Below are 21,255 nucleotides of genomic sequence, written 5' to 3'. Positions count from 1 at the left end.
TTCGAAAGGGCTTCTGCCCTTGCAAGGGGTCACATGATGCAGTCCTCCTAACGTTATTTTGTCCTCCCTCTCTCTCTCTCTCTCTGCAGCTCCCACGGAGCCTTTGCTGTGCAAATTTGCAGATGGAGGGCAGAAGAAACGCCAGAGCCAGAGCAAGTACCCTCAGAACGGGAGGCCGTGGCACAGAGAAGGCGAGGTAAGGTGTCACACCAGTGCAGAAGCAGTCCTTCCTCAACATGTCCCAGAATGTACATATAGAGTCTATTTACTCTCGCACAACTGAAAAGCCTCCTCACTGTTAGAGTACAGACAAAAATCTGTGTTTTTTAGTGCACATCTCACAGCAAACTACATCCCAAGGAATGAGATTTTACAACGAACAATGAATTCTGCGATCAGCTTCTACAGGCTTACCCACCAAACTGCCAACACATCTAAAGTGTTGCATATACTGTAGAGCAACAGTGATGTATAAGGGAATTTTAGTCAAAGTAAAGAGATTGTGTTGAAATATTACTTTAGTAAGTGAAGACACCGGTAAAGATAGTACTAGAGTAAAAGTCTTTACTGATAGTAGATACCTGATATAAAACGTGAGTGTCAAAAGTAACACGCATGTAAATATTGTATACTACAGTATTAGTACTGATTATCTGAATCAGTGGTTTTGTTTGTTTTTATCTGATTGTCGATAAAATATATTCATTTAATAAGCACTAATTTGGCTCTGATGGTAACGAGTAAAAGTAATAGTAACTTGTAACTAAAGATATCAGATTAAGATAGTGAGGAACAAGTATGATATTTGTCTTCAGAAAGTAGTGGACTGAAAGTGTTAAGAAGTAAAAGAAATGGAAACATTCAAGTAACGTTCAAGTACCTCAAAATTGTACTTAATTACAGCAGTTGAGTAAATGTACTTAGTTACACCCTGACTCGAAACATGAACTGAACTTCAAGAATATGAGTAAATTAGCAACTATAGAAACAATGAGGACAACTCATTACTCTAAATATGTATCACAGTGTCTATTAACTTATTTTTTCGTGAACTTTTAGCCACATCTTAACTTCCATCTCTGTTTGGGATGCTCTCTAGCATTTGAAGTGAACGGTAATCTTAGTATTTCTTCAACCAGCCGTCATAGTAAGAGACAGGTTTTACAATCAAGTATGATGATTAGATGCTTCTGTGATAGCAATTTGTTTTAGTAATGTTGACACCTACAAATCCTGCAAATTTGGAGATACGCACATTTTGACATAATTTCCTCGAGTGCAAGAACTACAACACCCACATATTGGATTAAAATGCTAGTTGACTTAGTTAAACTCTTTCCATTCCAACCAGATGATGCTCTAAACAAGGCGTTTACCTCTGAGGTAATGGTATTTTTATAATAGCAGGCCCAACCCCGGTCACAAGGTCCCACGAGAGGTCGAATACAACATCTGGCTTCATGTAAACCATTTCAGACTGTCATTTGTATTTACTCTAAAGTATGGAGCTGTTAGGAAGAGAAAAACGTGAAATGCCCAAGATATTGATCAAACTGTCCCTAGATGTATAGGCGCTGTCATGTAAATTGCATCTCAAGCCAAACGCCTCACTGAACACGAATATTCCCGCCATACATCAGCAATGCTGGGAACCAGAAATTGGATACAACGCCATGGAAACATATTCATCAGCAACATGTGGAGACAAGGTTAAAGTCTCTTCATCCGCTACCAACCAAGCTATACTGGGAAGGACAAACAGAGGAGACAGGTAGAGAAGTGCTTCAGACCGGACTGTGTAGAGTAGAGAGAATACACACGCACATTCAATGAGGCTGACAGTTGTGCTGAAACAGCAAAGGTAGGGGAGACCAGAAGAAATGAAATATTTGTCCTTCAGGAAACACATTCTCTGTGTGTGTGTGTGTGTGTTGGGAGGGGGGGGGCTGCGTTGGGAAGGTGTAGGTGGAGTATAACACTCGCCATGCGTTTTGTGTGTTTGCGTCTGTCCATCACATGTTCAGCAGCCCTGACACCTATAAGCCAGTGAAGCGTGTTTAACCTAAATCACATTGCTACATCCCCTCACAGGCGCACACATTGACAGGGTCAGCTCAGTTGACTTGAGGTAAAGTGAGAAGAGTGTATACTGAGTGTGTGTCTGTGTGCGTGTGTGTACTTCATCTTAAAGTGTGTAATACAAAACCTTCACTGCCAAAATGGAGGGAACACCCCTTTTGTCCCCACGCTGTTTTTACTCCATAACCTGTACCTCCTCTGCATCGTACAAACAAACTTTGACCGGAGCATTTTACAGCTGCTTGCGCATACCGATTCTGCCACCTGTGAAATACGTTTATATATTCCAAAAATGCCTTCTAAATATGTTCTGGAGCCTGAATATCATCAGGAAGTGTGACTCTTTTATTTTATATATAAAGTCCTTCCTGTTTTGCAAATAACGGAGATCTTTCTTGTCTATCATACCCCTCTCTTCCCGCTCCATCGCCCTCTTTGGCCCCCTCCATCCGCCCATCTGTGTTTCACATTACGCTGCGTTCGGGCGGGACCTAGAGGTCGAGGTTTAACAGCCCGAGTTCAAGGCAGTGTGTGTGTGTGAATGTGTAAATCTGTAGCTTAACGCAGAATGTGCTCGAGTGTGGGGGCCGTTTATATGTTTATATGTGTGCTGTTGTTTTGCTATCCTTGAGGGAGCCAGTAAAAGATTTAGACCTTCAGACTAAGGACATATTTTCTTGACCAACTGAAGTTATCTCAGCAACTTCACAGAAATATTTGAATTGCATTGAGATTAAAGCTATGATTAAAATATATGTAATGTATACAACATATAAAACATGATATACAAGAGTTCATACAATAAAACAGGGATCTACAATAAAAGAGGACATGGTTGAGGAGCGCACGTGTAAGATAAGAATAAGGTTAAGTTTAGATCCAAGGTTAGATCCAGCTTGTAAGGAGGATGAAGAATCATATACAGGCAAAATAAGACCTTTGAACATATCAGTGTCTTTATTATTTTGAACTGCTTTTCCCATGTGTATTTGCATTAAAAACTACAGGTGTGCTGTATCTGATGTTATTAAGAGCTCTGGGATTTGCACTGATTATTATCTTAAATGCCTCTCAAGATATGAGAAAAACAGATGAAGTAAATAACTTGCATCCCATATAGGAAGAGAGAAGAAGAGAGGGAGGGTATGTTATCCCATATGCCTCTTTCTTATTTATAATATTTATAACCTGTTGAATGAAATAAATACACAATTACAAACTAAAGCCCTATTCACAAGGGATTAGTATTACCTGTGGACGTATAAAAAATTGCCATATTGCGGAGGACGTCTGTGATCTTAATTTCATGCAAATCTGTCATCTCCGTAAGTTTTAAAATAAAAAGTCTATGTGTCTTGTGAAAATCAACATGTTGGTGATTTAAGCTATCTAGTTTCTGTTGTCAAAATCTGAAAAAGTAAGAATCTGGATTGCGGCTCACCATGTTTAAAAGGAATCAGTGTCTGTGAGAGTGGCTGTATTGATGTGATATGGTGATGACAGAGAAGGTTAGGAGCAACAGGTTGTCATATTCCAGTTCAGTCGCTGAGCATTTTACTTGTTCTAAATGAGCTGCAAATTCGTATTTATGCCTGTAACACATGCAGAAAGGGAGCAAATCAACCCTAAACTATGTAGATAATGTTGCTGATGAGGAACAGACGCTTCGCCTCTTAAGGGTGACGTGAGGAGGAGCCTTGTCATCATATCCAGGAGATCATTCCAGTCAGTGAGTGTGAAAAACAGACTTTGCTCATCCCGTGCAAATGCACCACGCGAAACACAAATTTGTGGGGTAATTTCTATCCCCCATTAGGTCCCCTGGTAATACAAGCCCCATGTGAATGACTCGCATATGCAAACCCATAACCCATATGCAAATGTGGTAGACAGACCCAGTGAACTATTGTCCTTCGCAGAGATGGGGGGTCAGCTGTTGTTTTTTGCCTGACTTGCATGAGAAAGATAGAAGAAGCAGAGTTGCGTGACTTATCAAAGATTTTGTATTTATTTTTGTACACCTTACTTTGACATCTGAGATCTGATCACAATGCAAATCAGACCACCTCCAGATATGGTCCAGCTGGTCTGCTACCATTCAGTAGCGATGCATTCTGCATGCGTTTACACCTGTAGGGCCAATAAAAAGGCTCTTCTACAGGTCGTCCTTGTGGTCGTTGGTCAGCTGTGCAGGCGAAGGCAGATTGGCGATAACCATCACATGTTAGCCTGTTTACCAGAGCTGAGGCCATGCTTCACTTCACTCCCCGTGACAGGCAGGTGAGGGGGAGAAACAGCCCTCACCACCCATGACGCTCTCTCCTTTCTCCCTCTCTCCATCTCTACAGTTTATATCACTCTGCTCTCATCCCCCTCCCCGTCATTTTTTTTTTCTTTAAGCGCTCTCTCCTTCTCCTTTGCCATCTCTTTCTCTCCCACTTTGTCTCTCTTCCCCGTGTTTGAAGTCTTCCCAGATCCCACAGCAACATATGGACAAAGAGAGAGAGAGAGAGAGTGGTGACTCACTGAGAGAGGAAGAGAAAAGGGAAGAGAGAGGGAACACATTGCATGATCAGTCAGGAGTTACAAGGGGTTGAGTGCTGCAGGGTGGCTGGTGGTGAGGATTGAGAAATATATGACAGATTTTCTTGTAAACTACCCAAAGTGGGAGTCTAGAAAGTGCTGTCTCTCGCTGTCTCATGCTGACAAACATATTAGTCACTGAATTTTTTTTCTGCGCACACACACACACAGTCACATCCACACACAGACACAAGCGCCATGGGTGCTCATTCTTTTTCTCCTTCTCTCCATCACTCTCTCTCTCGCTCGCTCTATCTCTCTCTCTCTCTCTCTCTCTCTCTCTCTCCCTTCTCACTTCCTTGCTCTCTTTTCACCAACACACACTCCTACACACAAAAAACTTTCAAAGTCACACTTCTCAAGCACCTACTCTAGGGGAATGAGTGTAGATGAAAAAAACATCCGGCTTTCCACTCTGTGTGAAAGCCTGACAGATGTCCGTGTGTGTGTGTGTGTGTGTGTGTGTGTGTGTGTGTGTGTGTGTGTGTGTGTGTGTGTGTGTGTGTGTGTGTGTGGCCACAAGGCCGGGAGAAAAAATAGATCTTTGTATGGAAGGCAAAAATACAAGGAGGGAGTGGGTCAGTGTGTGTGTGTGTGTGTGAGAGAGAGAGAGAGAGAGAGAGAGGACAAAGAGACGATGGCTTGGCTTGGCTTTCCTCTATAAGCACAGCACAGCAACAGCACAGGTGTCCTTACAGCTGCCTAATAAAGGCTGTCCTCAGTCGACCCTTTTCGGCATCTGTGTGTTAAACAGAGGGATGCTTTTTAAAAGAGATCTATTGTGCTTTTTTCATTTTTTCCCCCTTTTCTTCTGGGTTTTTATTCTTTGGCATGTAAAAGATCTCGAAAGTTAAAAAGGTCGAAGTCTGCACCGGCAGACGCTCATCTCTCCTGCCTCATCATGTCAAGCATTTGCATAATGTATGTCTTGCAGCTAGTTTGTCATATGAGAATTAATTAAGTTATTGCTAGCGCTACTGGATCAGGCATGTGGGAGCTGACCAATCAGAGCAGACTGGGTGTTTCAGAGAGGCAGCATTAAAGAAAGAGGAGCGTTTCAAGGGGAATAAAATGAGAAAACCAATGTGTCTTTCGAGCACTAAAGCATGTAAACCTGTTCTTAAAATGATGAACCTGAAAATGAGTATAATATCTCTCCTTTAAAGCAGCTTTATTGGTGTGGTAAAATGCATTAGTGCGACAAAATGTATTTTGCACCCCAGAGCACACGTCGAAAAAAAATTAATTAATGATTGGCTAGAAGAAGTAACAACTGAGGCGCCCTCACCAGTATTTTGTAGGTTTTGATCTAGCTATGTATCTAAAAGGGGAATTTTCTTAGGAGATTTTTTAATGTATAATCAAAAAAGAAATGTTCTCTTAACTCACTATATCCACTGCATTAGTTGAGGAAGTGCAACACAATTTGGACCCAATTTAGCATTTGAAAAGCGTTTCGAAAGCCAGGTATGTTGGCGGCAGCTTCTCTCAGGGGCAAGCCTTTTGTTCACAGTATGAAGTCGAGGTTTTTTTTTTCAGTCTTGCATCAAATTAAGACAAAGAACATGCTCAAACTGTCTCCTTCCTTTTTCTTTCACCTTGTTGCGGCAAAGCCAAAAGCCGGCTGCATCAGTAATCAGTCATTGACCATGCATGGTTCCCGGTCAGGAGCTTCTTCTGCTGTGGAATTCATCAGCACACGGAACCAAGGGCAGCACTTAGGGGAGTTATCAGCCTCACCAGACAGCTGGCCATGTCTGCCACTGCTATTAGCGTGCATGTGAACATGCAGTCGCACACGCAAACATGCAGAAAGGCATGTAGCGAGACTCTTTTGATCTCACATTTGGTGTAAAGACGGTGTATAGATAGAGACCCTGGCACACTCACAGAACGGGATATTCATAAATGCTGACGGTGAAAACAAATAAAAGAGAATATGTTTAAGTAAGACAGGGGCTGATGCAAGTCCCTTCATCAACACAAAGGCCTACCACAAATAAAACACATGTCCTAACATCCCTCAGCCAGCGACGGCTTATTCATTCAGTGGAGATTCTCTGTTTTTGCTCACTCTTCTGGGTTTGGCCTCAGCTCACTGATTCCCCCCGCGCACCTCTGAGCCACTATTCCCTTAACAGTGTAGCTCAGTGTAGGTAGCCCTCTGGAGGGACAAGGGCAAAAAAACTGGTACAGGCAGACAGGAGGAGGGTAGATTAAGAGATGACGCGGGGTGAGCGATGAAGAGGGAAAGGTAAGGAGAGAGAGGAAGAGAACACAAGATGATGGCGAAAGAAAAGAGGGGGAGGGCGAGCAAAGTGAGAGAGAGGAAGGGCGAGAAAAGGAGTGTGTGTGTGTGCATATGTGCGTGTGTATGCTGATGAAATCTGCCGTCCTCAGCAGCCTACCGTTAAAAGAAATCGGATTAGCTCTCCTCTGGGAGAGAACCTTGAGGAATGCAGATGACGGATTGTAGCGCACAGGTTTCTCTCCTGGACTCTTAGAGGGGCCGCACACACACATGCACACGCGCATGCACACAGACACACACACACACACACACACACACACTCTCACCATCAGCAGACAAAGAACTCAGTTTTCCGCTCACTCCTTTTTTCTCTCCAAAGGGCATTTCTTCATTTCCTCTCATTCATAAAAACATGATTGTACGTGATTGAAATAGAAAGAGGGACGTCCTCAATACCAATTCACTTTGTCCTATTGACTAAGCTTTTCCCCACATCGGATTTGTCACTTGTCAGTTTTTCCAATTTGAATCAAGTAGATTTTTATTTGATTAGATTTATTTTGACGAAAAAGAATCAGGGTATAAATTATGTTATTCCCCCAAGTACAAGTAAGATACAGCGAATTGTCTTCGTGACATTGCTGCAGGAACTTATTGACAGATCCGCCCACAGACGTATAGGACAAACGACCACGATGTTAAACACAGTGGACGGTGACAGTGACAGAATGCGGTCTCATGTACGATGTAAATGTTCTATGCAGTTTAGACGATATCAATCTTATTTGATAAAAGTCTACTGACAGTTAGCTCATTCCCGCAGGCCTTTAGGTAGCGTTGATTGATCTAGCCAGTATTGATGTAATGAAATGTTAAATGCACTCTTTATATAGACACACATATAGTCAGCCTAACAGAGCATGAAGACTGGAAAGAGAGAATCAGCAAGCCTGGTCCTGCTTATTAATTACCATGTTGAATCACACAAACTTCTTTCCTTAAAAATCCTTATTCCTTTAAAGGAGACATGTTATGCTCATTTTCAGGTTACTAGAACAGGTTTATATGCTTTAATGATCCAAAAACACATTAATTTTCTCATACTGTCCAGTGTTGCACCAACGTATTTCCCCTCCTCTCCTCCTCTGATTGGTCAGCTCACAGATGCCTGAGACAGCACGGCTGGCAACAACAGAGCAGCTGTGCTAAATAAGTTCTGTTGTGCCAACGTATCCACAGGGCAAAAATTATGCAAATGTGTTACATTGTGATGTAGTGTGATGTCACAAAGTCATGGAATGAAATGTGGGACTACTGACAAGGTGTTTCAGGAGCCATGTTTTCTGTAGGAGAGAGGATCTTCTCTTGGTGCAGACTTTGACCTTTTTTAACTTTAAAGATGTATTACACACAAAAGAACAGATCTAACACTAATGGAAAGGAAAAAAACATGAAAGGTTAAAAAAAGTATAAGGAAAGAGAAAGAAGTTATGTCTCTCAGCCATCTTTGCTATATTTATTGTCTTTTAATTAGCACATTTACCCTTGTTACCGTTTATTGTCATTTAATAATTTTCCAGCCCTCTTAATCTGTGATTAATCCTGCATGTTTATTGCTTTCTCTCTTTCAGACTGGCATGGCGTTAACATATGATCCCGCAGCAATGCAGAATGGGTAAGAGCTTGACGGTCAATCCATCCTTGGCACCACCTAATACACTCACTCCTTGGCTCATAGGACCCCAGTCAATAGTGCTGCCATACATAAAGATTAATGTAGTGTCTGCACTTTGTTAGTGTTTGATTAAGGAAATCTATATGGACTTCAAATATCGGTTTTCATTGGTTAGGTCAGGTGAGAAATGGCAAAGGGTAGCTTAGTGAGCGTGTCTCTGTTACGTGTGTTAGGGCTTTCGTGTGCGTGTGTGTTCCTGTGTCTTTATGTCATGACTTAATGGTTCTGTGGAAAATAAATGACCCGGCAACGTGTTTTATTTTCCCCCGCAGTATTGAGACAGGAAGGAAAGCGGTGAGGCTCCCCTCTATCTCCCTCTGGCCTCAGTCATTCACAGGAAGCTCCTCATTCCCCGCTTCCTAAACCACTTATCCTCCAGTGACTCGGAGTCAATCTCAACCAAAAAACTGGATGAATAGCATCGCTCATTACACACAGTCTGCGATGTAAAAGCCTGCTTTGCTGCAAATCCGCCAAATTATAATCCCGCAGATATTTGTGTTAAGCAACAGACCTGCTGAGAAAGAAATGATTCACTCTTAATACGTTTGAGCAAAAGTTCAGCCTAATGAACATATTCCAGAAATGGGAAATAGGCTGAATTAAGTAGGAAAGGATGAAAAGTAGTCAAAATAAAAAAGGAAACATGGAGCGAAACAGCTAGCAGAGATTTGAGGAGTATTTAGTCAATTTAATTCATATGCAAAGTAGAAAATGAAAATGTAAAACTGAAACTTCACATCTGCCAGACTGTGCTCACTGGTGCATGAAAATATAAGTGCAAATTGAATAATCCATCTATCCTTCCATCCATTTTCTGCCACGGTGGTAAATGTTAAGTCTGGCAAAAGAGAACCCGAAAGCAAAAACACCAAGGCAAGCGGGGGAGGAAACAAAAAAGCAAGCGTTAAAGGTGCAATATGACATTATTTTAGTTGAAAACATTCAAGAATTAGAATGGAGAAATAGAATGGAGAATTTTGTCTCAGAGATATCTACCTAAGTTGGCATGCGGACTAGCTAGCCCCACAATGGTCGAAAGCCTCAATGCTAGCAATGTGAACACTAACAATCCCCCCGGTGCCCTGAGCTCCCAGTGCTGACTACTAGCTGCACAGATAACTATCTGACAGAAGCTATAGTAGGTGGCAACTCTTGAGATATGCTGCCCCCTATTTATTTTGAGTCAGCCTGTTCTTGCATACTGCACCTTCAAAAAAATGTACTGCAATCAAACGAACAAAACTGGCAAACAGCAAAAACCGAAGAAGCAGGCAGTCACTGTCATGGGAGAGCAAAAAGAGACAAATGGATGAAATCCAACCCGAATAGACAAAACACTCTAAGCTATTCCAGCATCTCATGAGTAACACGTGAAGGGTATTTTAGGGTTGTTTTTTGTCCCTTGTGTTTTGTTGACATTGGTTTTACTCCCTCATTGTTTGGGGTTGTATGTGTAAACATGATAATGATAGCCATAAAATCCCTCTTTTTTTTCTTCAAATATATTTTTATTTTTTTTCCTGACCTTATTAAAACCCAACATTTAGAAATGAAGTGGTAAAGGCTTGTCTTTGCCACAGACTAAGCTTGCATCTCATCATCTACACATTTTTTATATAAATAGGTTATGATTATATATTTCTTTTGTTTGCAACAAAGAAACTACATTAAGTTGGCCAACATAGTGACTTTGTTCATGTGTTCTGGGGACCTTATTTTTCTCTGAGTACAGCTTTTTAAAATTTAGTTATGGGAAAAAAATACTTGTATTATTAACTTATTAATGTTGCCAATATTAGAATTCTGAGTTTGAGTTCCTTCTCCAAAACTACATAATGCCCCTTTTAAAACATTAGTCTCAAACACATCACAAATAGAGTTGATGCAGTATCTTGAAAATAGAGTGTGGCGTCGTCAAACCTTGTACATAACTTGTCTAATAACCTCAGCCAGTAAAATGATCCTCAGCTCAGGTGACAGAGACTATTGGACATTCCACTTCTTCCACTCCCAGGGGATCACGGTAACATTTGGTCGCTATAAACCCTTCAGCAATGAGATAAAGAAGCCTAGTCAGTCGACCACCTCGCTTCTCCACAGCTCATGTCAAACCTTAGCTTCTTGAAATGCATTGAGTTTTCTCTCCGCCTCAGCATGCGAGCGTGCTACTTAAGCCAGCCAGCACGGTACACTGTAGCCTTAATACTAGAGTCCACACTTTTTTTTTTTAAAGCACAGACAACCTCCCACTTTATATGATGACAAAACTCAATTTGATGTGATACAACCCTACTTTTCAATTGAGAACGCTATAAGCCACTTCATGAAACTTTTATGTGGTGTTTGAAATACAATATATATGTTTGTACTGAACAAGCTACGAGATAAAATTCTCAGCGCTTGCGCGCGCGCATGTGTGTGTGTGTGTGTGTGTGTGTGTGTGTGTGTGTGTGTGTGTGTGTGTGTGTGTATGTCTGTTCCAGTGTGTTTTTTCTCTCTCATATAGACAGAGAAACCGTTGCGTATAGACAAAGATTAGTTTTATAATAGAGTAAAAGAATTCAATATTAACATAATTTTCAATACACCAAATATGAATATGACAAATTAATTCTGCTATGTCCTCTCTTCTTCTGTTCCCTCCTCTCTCTGCCATCCTTCCCCTCTTCCTCCCTGCCTCCTCTTCCATCGCTCTCCCTTCTCAGGTTCTACTCCTCGCCTTACAGCATCGCCACCAACCGCATGATTGCACAGACCTCCATCACGCCCTTCATCGCTGCTTCCCCCGTTTCCACATATCAGGTGGGCCATAATGCACTGCATTATGGGCAGATTGCTGTCTGTGTATGTGTAATATGAGGGTTTGCTTTGTGTAGTGGGATTGAAGAGAGGGGGCGGGCTGCGAAACAGCGTGAGGTTCTCTCTCCTTCTCTCATCGTTTTCTTCGCCGCTCCAGCTGTGCAAGATGACATCTGTTTCGTAGGCGGCAAACACAACAGGCATCAGAAAACAAGCAACGGGAAAAAAAAGGGATTGAAAAAAGGCTGACAGAGTAGAAAAAAATAAAATTACCCATCAGGAATGAAAGTGTCTAGGAAAAACAAACACTTTTCCTCCCTCATAGTTTCCTGACCTCTTTTGTGCTCCCTCAGCTGCCGGAGCAACGACGGCGTGTTTTTGTTTGTTTGTTTTGTTTATTTTTACTAACTTCGATACGATCACTTCCTCCTCCAAAGTGAATTTCCACATTCCTCACGGCTGTGATCTGCGGAGTAATGAAACAGAACAGAACAGTAACGTGAAAATTGGCTGTGTGAGATGTCAAGAGCGTTAACCGCTTCCCGTCACCGCGCATTTCACGCGGCACCCTTTCTGCCGAATCCGAACATCAAGAGGCGCTGCCACCGTGCCCTCTCGCTCAGACACTATTGCTTAACATCGACCGTGTTTGGTATGCAGAGACAGACAGACAGACGAGGAGAGCGAGCGAGAGAAAAGGAGATGAAGGATATATGGGAAAACAGAGGGGACAGATGGAGAGAAAGACAACCAGGGAGAGGAGGAAGGATCGTAGGGGTGGTGGTGATGGCGATGGCTCAGGTGGGGGGATCAGGATAGAGGAGGGGTTTTGCTGAAGGTTGCTGTGCCCGTCTTTGAGGCACGCTTGATTAAAACTCTGGTCCAGTACCTGCGGTGGAGGGGTAGGGGAGGGAGGAGGGGGGGGGAGAGAGAAAAGTGGGACAGGGCGCGTCTCTAATCCGCTCTCGGAAGGCTTCCCAAATTGATTTATCAAAAACAATGGCCGGGCTTTTGAGGAATATTAATCCTCACAGTTTCAATATCGGGCAGCTCTGCCACCGCTTCCTGTAATATTGCCCTTCAGCCAGTCACGGCAGGAAGGTGAGTCCTTCATCTTCTGTTCAAGTACAAAGAGACAGAGGAAAAAGAAAAGAGAAGACAAGCCAGGCAGCCACATATGCCAGGCGAAAGCAAATCACTTCCTTTTATATTGGACACTATCGCCTTTGTAATGAAAAAGTCTTAGGGTGAACAGAAATTACTGTATACGCCATTCCTTCTTTTATGTTTATGTTAAGTGGATATTTTTTGGAGCTACAGGTTCGATTGCATTGATTTATCAAATCTGCAAATGACCCATGCCAACAGCAGTGTTCTGGTATTCTTTTAGGCTTGGCTCCGGTGAGCTCGAGCGATGATTGGCTTTGTTTTCTGGAAAATAGCAGCTTTGATGATTCACATGACAGGAGCCAGTCCAGGCCAGATCATTACCAAGATCTCAGCTGGTGCCGCCAGCCAGCTGCGGCCTGGTTTACATCACTGGCTGTACAGGCTGGCTCACGGGCTGACTAAATATGTGGCTGACTGGTTGATTGTGTGGCTGGCTGGCTCACTAATCAGCTAACTGGCTGGCTGTTTGGCTTTACATGTGATCGGTTGAATAGTGGGCCAATTGGCTGACCGAGCGACTGAATGACCGTCTTTTTGGCTTATTGGCCGGCAGGCTGTTTTAAATGGTAACACAAGCTCTTAGGTTCAGCCAGAGGTAGCCAGAGATCTTCTTCGGTCATAAACATTAATAACTGTTGTAATGTAGAATGAGCAAAAACCACCTGATGAGAGAACCTAAGTCAGTCAAGACAAATCCAGCTGAAGTCCTCTTTGGGGTCTCTGAATGCTGAATGCTGCTCAACACTGTTTTGATAGTTCTCACATAACTAATGAGTTATCACCTCCGCCAAGGAGGTTACGATTTCATCCATGCCCGTTTCTTTATTTGTTGGTTTGTTGGTTGGTTTGTCAGCAGGATTACACAAAAACTACTGAACTAATGTCAACAAACATTGGATTGAGAATGGATCTCAGCCCAGAATAGACTCTGTTAACTTTTAGTATGATGCGTTGATCTTGATTTTTTTAAAAAGCAGGCGTATTAAGTGGCTGGTACCTTTGAGTTAGTACAAAAGGGGACTATTGGGCCTTGTGGTGTTTTATTGTTCTGGAATTGAAGAGGTCAATACTTAAGACAAAATTTAACCTTGAACCCAAATACACACCAGATGTTTTCCACAAGACATGTCCAGTTGGATTCCGGCATTGGGTAAGGCAGAGGTAATGACAAGGAAAGCTGAAAATTTGATTTGATGCATTTCTTAATTCCCAGAGCTCTGTTACTCTACTCTCTAACTCTACTGGGACTCAGGACTGGCGGGATATATTAGAGAAGACAAGAATACAGTGCCAGGGTACTGGCATCCTAGCTACCCTTTTTGTGCTGCCCTCTGTTCTATGCCAAAAATATCGTATATTAGTACATTGGAGAAGAATAGAATTTAATTTATTTCACTTTCAGTCATTTACGGCAAAAGTTTAATGACACAATGTGACTTTCTCGAGTTAAGAAATTCTTTTTTAAACCTACAAACATCTAGAAGTTATTCATGGCTCAATTCAAACAAGAAATGTTTTTTATTCCTCTCTCTCTCCATATCAACTGTATATGTTTTACTCTGAAATAAGGTCCTATGGTGGTCCACCAAAACAGGAAGGACATTGCCTCTCTATGCAGTCTGTGCCACGTCATATAGTATTTTTATTGGCTGGTTTGCAAACATCGGTTGCACGGGTGGACACATTTGTGGGATTTTTGGTTTCAAATTTCTGATACTGCGTCATCTTTTGGTCACCAAAGCTCTAAATCAGCAGTGAGCGCATTTATAATCCAAAGGCTCATTTACTGGAATTTCGAAACATTTCTTTCATTATCGTGAATTTCCATCGGGATTGGCCCAATGCCACACAGTGTAATGGTGCCTTAAGTCTGACTACAGTCTAAGTCTGAAGACTACAGCTCTGCTCTCTATTAGATAACTCACATGATGGTCATGTTGTATCTTAGTTAGGAAATGCCGAAGAAAAGTGATTAAAGATAAGCTTTTCTCTGTGTCTATCTGCTGTCCCGTTCAGCTGGGCAGAACAAACACAGCCATGTATAAACAAACAGACTTGGCTTCACGTTATAGAATAGCACGCTTGTTTAGGTGTGCGTCCAAATCACGCGTTTGGGTTGGCTCAGGGGATTGATTGCTCTTATAGCAGATTATTCCGTGTTTGTCTTTGTTTAATCTAATCATTTTACCAGGATCAGTGGCCAGCCTGCGTGTTTGTCTGCTACAAGCTGTCTAATTCCTCTCTCCAGCACATCCAAAAGCTGTGTTTGTTCCTCCATTTTCCCCAGTCTCTTGATCATTGTCTCTGTCACTGTTTCACCATCTTTTTTAACTTTCTCATCCACATTTGTAAATATGCATGTCTGTATATGTTTTCCCCTGGTAACAGGTTGGCATACCTCAGAAATCTGGTCCGCAATAAAGAATAGTTCCGCTCTGGTCCTTTAGATTCCTTCTTTTTCTGTTTTATTTTATTTTTACTTTTAAATAATAAGCTGTCTGTCCCTTAATTTCCCCTGATTATAGAGAAAGGAACCTACCGTGAGGTCTCCGTGCACAAGTCATACTGTTGGCAATAATGAGAAGGCAGAGAGAGATTTGCTGCCTCCAGACTTTCAGATTCTTCTTGTAATTCTTTGGCACGGCTTAATCTTTGTAAAGTTCAGCCAATTTGGTGCATTAAAACCAGTGCAGTCGTTTTTAAAAAACCTCCAGACTTGAGAGTATTGGAAAATATTTGATCAGCATGTAATGCTTTGTACAGGATACTACTTGCATCTGAGTGAAGCTTCGTGAAAATGTATTTTGTCACCATTATTTTACATTTTAATGTGTTTCTCCTCAGGTCCAGAGTACGTCATGGATGCCTCATCAACAATATGTTATGCAACCTACAGTAAGTACTCTACCATTTACCTGCAGTAGCTGCCCAGGAGTCCCCACTGGGGCCCACTGTCAGTTAAAAATCCATGGGTTGTCTCCAGTTTCTCCTTTCTGCACAGTGTTTAACCAGAGCTGTTGAAAGGTTTTAGAAGGAACTCGTTTCAATAAGTCTATTTGAGTTGAAAATAGTTCGTAACACAGAGAATTTCTGTACATTTAGAGCAATACAAGTGATCAGGAGTCGTAGACTCTGTTTTCCTCCTTTATTGAAGGTTAAATGTTAAACCAACTCAACTTCATTCGTACAATTACAGTCCCACATAAAAACGTCTGATAGCTAAATGATTACACCACTTTTGTCTGCAGTTACTATATGCGGCTCTATAAAGGCGCATTACCCCCATTCTGATAGCCACATGTCTCCATCTTTCCTAAGTATACGAACACATTTAGTTATTTTTTTGGTCGTGAGTTTATAGGTGTTGGATGTGCCAGGAAGCAATTCAACATCATTTACCAGACCACAGCACAATACAGACAGGCTGTAGACTGTTGCTCTGGGTTACCATCCCAGACAGCAGACAGGGAAATATTAATATTAATTACATTTTCGCAAATAACACAGGCTGCCACAGTGCCACTGACATAGTCATATGGCATCCAATGTTCTTCAATCATCCTGTTTAGAGAGTACAGAACATTTGTCTTCTAGGACTCCAACATTTTTATTTTAGGTCATCCTCAAAGAAGTCTACAAAGAATTTCTACACACTTTTTCTTCACTGGTGAAATCACGATTTACTTCTCTCTAGTGAAGTTGAACAAATATTAATGTTTCTAGGATGTTTTCAGGGACTCAAATAACCCAGTGTATCGTACCAAACATACTGTTTGAAAAACACCCCAGATTTGCCTCCTGAATGTTTTGCCAAATTCAGCAGTTCAGCAAATTGTTATAAGGTTGAGCTTTAATTGATCCAAGCACCATTAGCATTCTCGTTTTGTTGCTTAGAGGTTTTAAAACATTCTGCCAGAGGCTTTTATGTTTGCTTGAGGCCTTTCGTGGCCCCTGAAGCACATTCAGTGTACGTTTTACTTCATTGTTCTAAACGAGTCTAGGGCACATGTGATAGATTCTTTACAGTCATTAAAAGGTTGCTCTGTGCTATAGACACAAATTAGTAGATGTTTTACTTAAAATCTGCTATAATACAGCACCCTGCAGTACAATACAGAGTGCACTTGAGAATTTCAAACAGCAGAGCACCACATGATATTGTAAAATTGTGCAATTTTACTTTAAAATGCACTTCAGTATAATACATGATAATTGCGTGAGAGTTGTATAACTGCATTGATGCTGTTAATGATTCTATCTTTCAAATGTTTTATGAATTATGATATCTGGGAAACATTGTCATCGTAGTGTGTTTCTTTAACATCAAAAAATGTACGTTAACCAAGAATGCAGATTTCCCTCTGGTGCAAATGTTAATGTTAATAGACACTTTCTGTCTAATTTCCGTCTCTGCTTTCTTTGGAAAGTTATGTTTGCCTCGAGCATTCTATGAAAGTGCCAATAGCATTGTTAGCCTGAGTCAAAAAGACAACTGCTCGCGTGTCCCTGTGTCTGAACAAATTGGGAAACACTGGACTCTCCAGCTGGTGGTCAAGCACTCACTCAATGGAGGGAGTGCTCAACCAGCCGCGTGGCTCCCTGCCGTGGCCATTTACCACTCAGTCCTTCCCATCTCACTTCCACTCCCGCTGTGGGACAGTGAACATGTAATCTGGTCGCAGCAGGCCACCAGCCAGGCAGAGTCACACAAACACACACTACGCCCAGCTGCAGCTGCCCTCCAAGCCACTCAGTTTGCCTTTCAGCCACAGCCACCTCCTGTCTTCCCTACGAGTATCTTTCATTCACGCAGCCTTCTCTTCCCTGCTGTATCTTGCTACCTTCACAGTCAGGGCTGCACTTTTCCACTGACACCTTCACACAGGATTAAAGCTAGCTCACTAACAAGCTAACTATTCTTTGCTGCTGAGTCTGCCTGTTGTGAGAGTGAAGATGTCGTGTGGGTTGTAGACAGTTTTACAAGGTGAACGACAAGAATGAGAAATAAGAAGGTGTAACTGCTCAGCATGTGCCATGCGGTCTATTTGTGTGCGGGCATTTATGTGTCTGCTCCTGCATACACAGCACATGTGTCCATTCGCCTAAAGCATATCAACCCATGTGTTTATTTGAATGTGCGTTCCATTATTTCTTTATCCTCTGCCAACTTAGTCACATGTTGTTATGGTTTGTCTGTCGGCACGCAGACAGAACATACACAGCTTCATCTGCAACGTTTGTGTAACTGCTCATGTTTGTATGCACCGTATGTGTTATGTAGTGCCATATGTGTGGTCCATACTGGTTATTCCCATCAAGCGCGGCTGCCTGACGGACATCCATCTTCCAGCCTTATGTCATGAGGCTTCTTGGAGCCTTTGGCAGTAGCCAGTGGCTGCATTGTGCTGTTGGTGTACATCTCATCATGCCTTCATGCCAGCAGTAACCATGTGGCCGTATCCGTCCCCATGGCCCCATCCCCATTGTGTTCCAGTGGCTCTCTGTCACCAAACGGCTGCTAGGTGCTAACCCCAGCTGTCACTCCCGTCAGTGGATAGCTACCAGTCTGTCTCCCTTTATGACCCACGCTCCTATCCGCCAACCAGCTACATACACAGCAGACCGCCCCTTACACACACACACAGCCTGCCACCAGCTCAGTAAATCACATCAAATTAGCCAAGCATGCTAGCTTCAAGAGCTCAGGGGCCCACTCAAAGCATTAAAAACCAATTGATTGTGCTGCAATTCGGTGGCTCCCTCCACGTGTCATGTGTTAAACCAATGGAGCGTTTTGCAATGGCGCTCCTGGTGTCCAGGCAATATGGAGGCGGCCAGGCATGGAAGGGGATGGGGTCGCAGCTTGCCAGTCAGACTGTGTAGAGTATAGCAGTATAGAATAGAAATGGCCTACGTGTGTGTATTATAAGAAATGCATTGGCACAGTTACACACATAGAAAGGAAATGATTCACGAAAGAAATGACAAGCTATCAAATTAGTCTCCAGTTTCCAGTCTCCTGGTGTCACCAGAGAGAGGTTTGCAGTAAGTCTCCGTGGTACAATAATAGTTGTACAACACAGTTAATTAAACTAGAAAAAACCTATTCCACAAGAGTAATCGTAAAAAACAGTTAAACACATAACAATTAGCCCAACAGTAAATTAACATTTAGGCTAACTGGAGTGTCTCATTAGCAACACAGAGGCAATGTCAGTTCAACTGCTGAGGAACTTGGAGTGGAAGTACTGCATTTTAGTAATTTTAATGTACTTTTACTTTAATTAAGTACACTAAAAAAATATGAATACAATGCTTTTGTTTTCATTTAAGATTGTGACTAGTCCAAAGAGCATATTTATTTTCTAGTGACTTTCCATTTTCTGCTACTCCGCCGCATTTAATTGGGAAATATTGCACGTTTATATTGATATTCAAAGTAATAACACAAAATGTAATCAATTAATGAATAGATCATGATGTATCATTATTGATTAAGATGAAACTTTATCGATCCTGAGGGATGAATTCACAGTATAATTACTTAAAATTCATTATCACAGTTTGCAACACAGCAGCCTCAATAATATTCTCTCATTAATATTTTGCTTGTTACCAGAACAAAACATTTTTGAGGTCCACTTATATAAAAATGATATACTGTAAATGTTCTTGTACAGATATAAAATATAACCAACATATGAGCCTAAACCTTTCCAAATGCACAATTCTATAGAGACCAGGTCCAGTTGTTCATGGGGTTGTTACACTTCATGATTCTATGGTGAGGTAAATGACTGATATTTTATATATTTTATTATATAGTCCTGTGAAACTTACAGCATTACTTTTTCCCACTCGAGCCTAAAAGAAAATCCCTCACCCCGTATTTATGTCTGGCATGAAAGCAATCATGATAGATAATCTGGGTGAGGAGTGTCTTCTAAGGAAACAAACTTGCTAAGAAATTATTTTCAGACCTCAACAGTGTTAAGTACAGCAGCTCTCAGTAGGACAAATTCAGCTTGTCTGAAAAATGGTAGGTACATAGTTACAAACCTTGTTAATAAGCTGGGGCTGAAGCTGTTTTACTGTGTCGATTTGTTTACTTATTTTGATGTTTTTCTTGCTTTTGTAAGTAGTGTTAAACAATACCGGTAATTTGTTGAGAAAAACAGATGATGTATTGAGTGGCAGTAAATTATACTTAGCTGAAGTTGAGAACAACTTGACCGTGAGTTTGCTCGTTGCACAGTAAACAGAGAGTTGCAGCATGTACCGCTTCGGCAAAGGTGTTTGTTTTTATCAGACTAGATTAAGTTTGACAGGTCCATCCATACGAAACTGGACTTCATCCCGCAGAGGAGCCAGCACTTTGTTAGCAGTAAGAGAGAGAGGGTGAGGAGAGAGCGGTTTTCAAAATTTGTTTATCCCCAATTAATGGGCGAGATTCACTCGCCGTGGAACTTGATAGAAAGTGACAGTGTTTTTTAAAGTGGACAGCTGAATGAGTTTGCAGCTTGTTCTTCCAGACGCCGTTTTCTCCTTTTTGTTTATCGTCCGTCTTTCCCCTTTTTTTCCTCCTCGTCTCTCGTACTGTCTCTCAGATCCTCTAATGCCGTGCTCTGTTTGTCAGTTAGGCGTGGGATGTCAGAACAGCGTGACCGCTCGCCTTTTGGAGCTCTGCTCTTTTGGTCAGCGCTGTACAAGTCAGCAGACCTTGTAGAGAAGCAGAGACAAACTAAAGGCCTCAAAAGACAACAACAAAGGAAAAAACAGCTCACACACAGATGCACGAACACACATATTGTTTCAGTTCAGAAACACATTCTTAATGGTAAATCTCACTTGCGTACAGATCATCAATCACACACACAGACTCTCAAATTCATTTTGCACTGCCAAAGAGTGTCGGGAGTAGCTACAGTGCCAGCCAAGCGCAGCATTGCTGTCTTTCCCCATGACTTATCCATCCCCTTCTTTTTTTTTCCCTTTCTCCTCACCGTGAACTGTATGTGCTTCGAGTGTGTATTTGCCGGAGTGCATTGGCCCTTACATCCTGGAGGTGAATTATTGAATTCCTCTCCATTGCACCGCAGCCAGTTCTCCCTGGCTCTCGGCTTTGAATAGACGCTAGCGGGGCCTTTTAGAATTGAACCATAACTATCTGCCCTCATCGGATGGAGGTGAATCTGTGCACTGTGTGATACCATCTCCCTCGCTTGACATGAAAAACGCTCCGCGGATTTCAGAAGGGGAACATTATGTCGGCCTCATGGATTTGACTGGCGAGGCAGAATTTGAGACGGGGCTACGGTCGTCCTTGAGTTGCTCTCGCTGCTCTTTCTCCCCACCCCTCTTTATCTCTCATCCCTCTCTTTCTATACATCTCCCTCTCATTCCTCCCTGTTTTTCGCCTCTAGAGTCTCTCTGTTCTCTGCTGCCCTTTCAGAGTACAACTGCAGCTACTGTGTCAGTGCCAGCAAAAAATCGTCTGTTCAGGGTTAAAGTTTCATTCATATAAGAGAGATATTGTTGCGGTGCCACAGGGTGACTGATAGAGAGATTGAGCTGCTGCATTTTCGCTATAAGCTTTTGGATATTACTTCGGAAAAATCTTTCGATAGAAGCAAAA

General features: G+C 42.0%; 1 protein-coding gene across 6 annotated transcripts in view; it reads left to right on the top strand.

Annotated features, from left to right (window-relative positions):
* rbms3 (RNA binding motif, single stranded interacting protein) overlaps positions 1-21,255 on the top strand; it is a 307,812-nt gene that overhangs the window by 260,027 nt on the left and 26,530 nt on the right. For all 6 annotated transcript variants that reach the window (XM_030411796.1, XM_030411794.1, XM_030411795.1 and 3 more), the window contains 4 exons: positions 90-196; positions 8,545-8,588; positions 11,357-11,453; positions 15,465-15,515. In XM_030411796.1, the coding sequence (XP_030267656.1) occupies positions 90-196; positions 8,545-8,588; positions 11,357-11,453; positions 15,465-15,515 (299 nt within the window). The remainder of the gene's footprint in view (positions 1-89; positions 197-8,544; positions 8,589-11,356; positions 11,454-15,464; positions 15,516-21,255) is intronic.

Source organism: Sparus aurata, chromosome 3 (assembly GCF_900880675.1).
Source record: "Sparus aurata chromosome 3, fSpaAur1.1, whole genome shotgun sequence".
In the NCBI taxonomy this organism is placed as follows: Eukaryota; Metazoa; Chordata; class Actinopteri; order Spariformes; family Sparidae; genus Sparus; species Sparus aurata.
The sequence above is the reverse complement of the archived record's forward strand: the minus strand, read 5'-3'. Positions and strand labels throughout refer to the sequence as shown.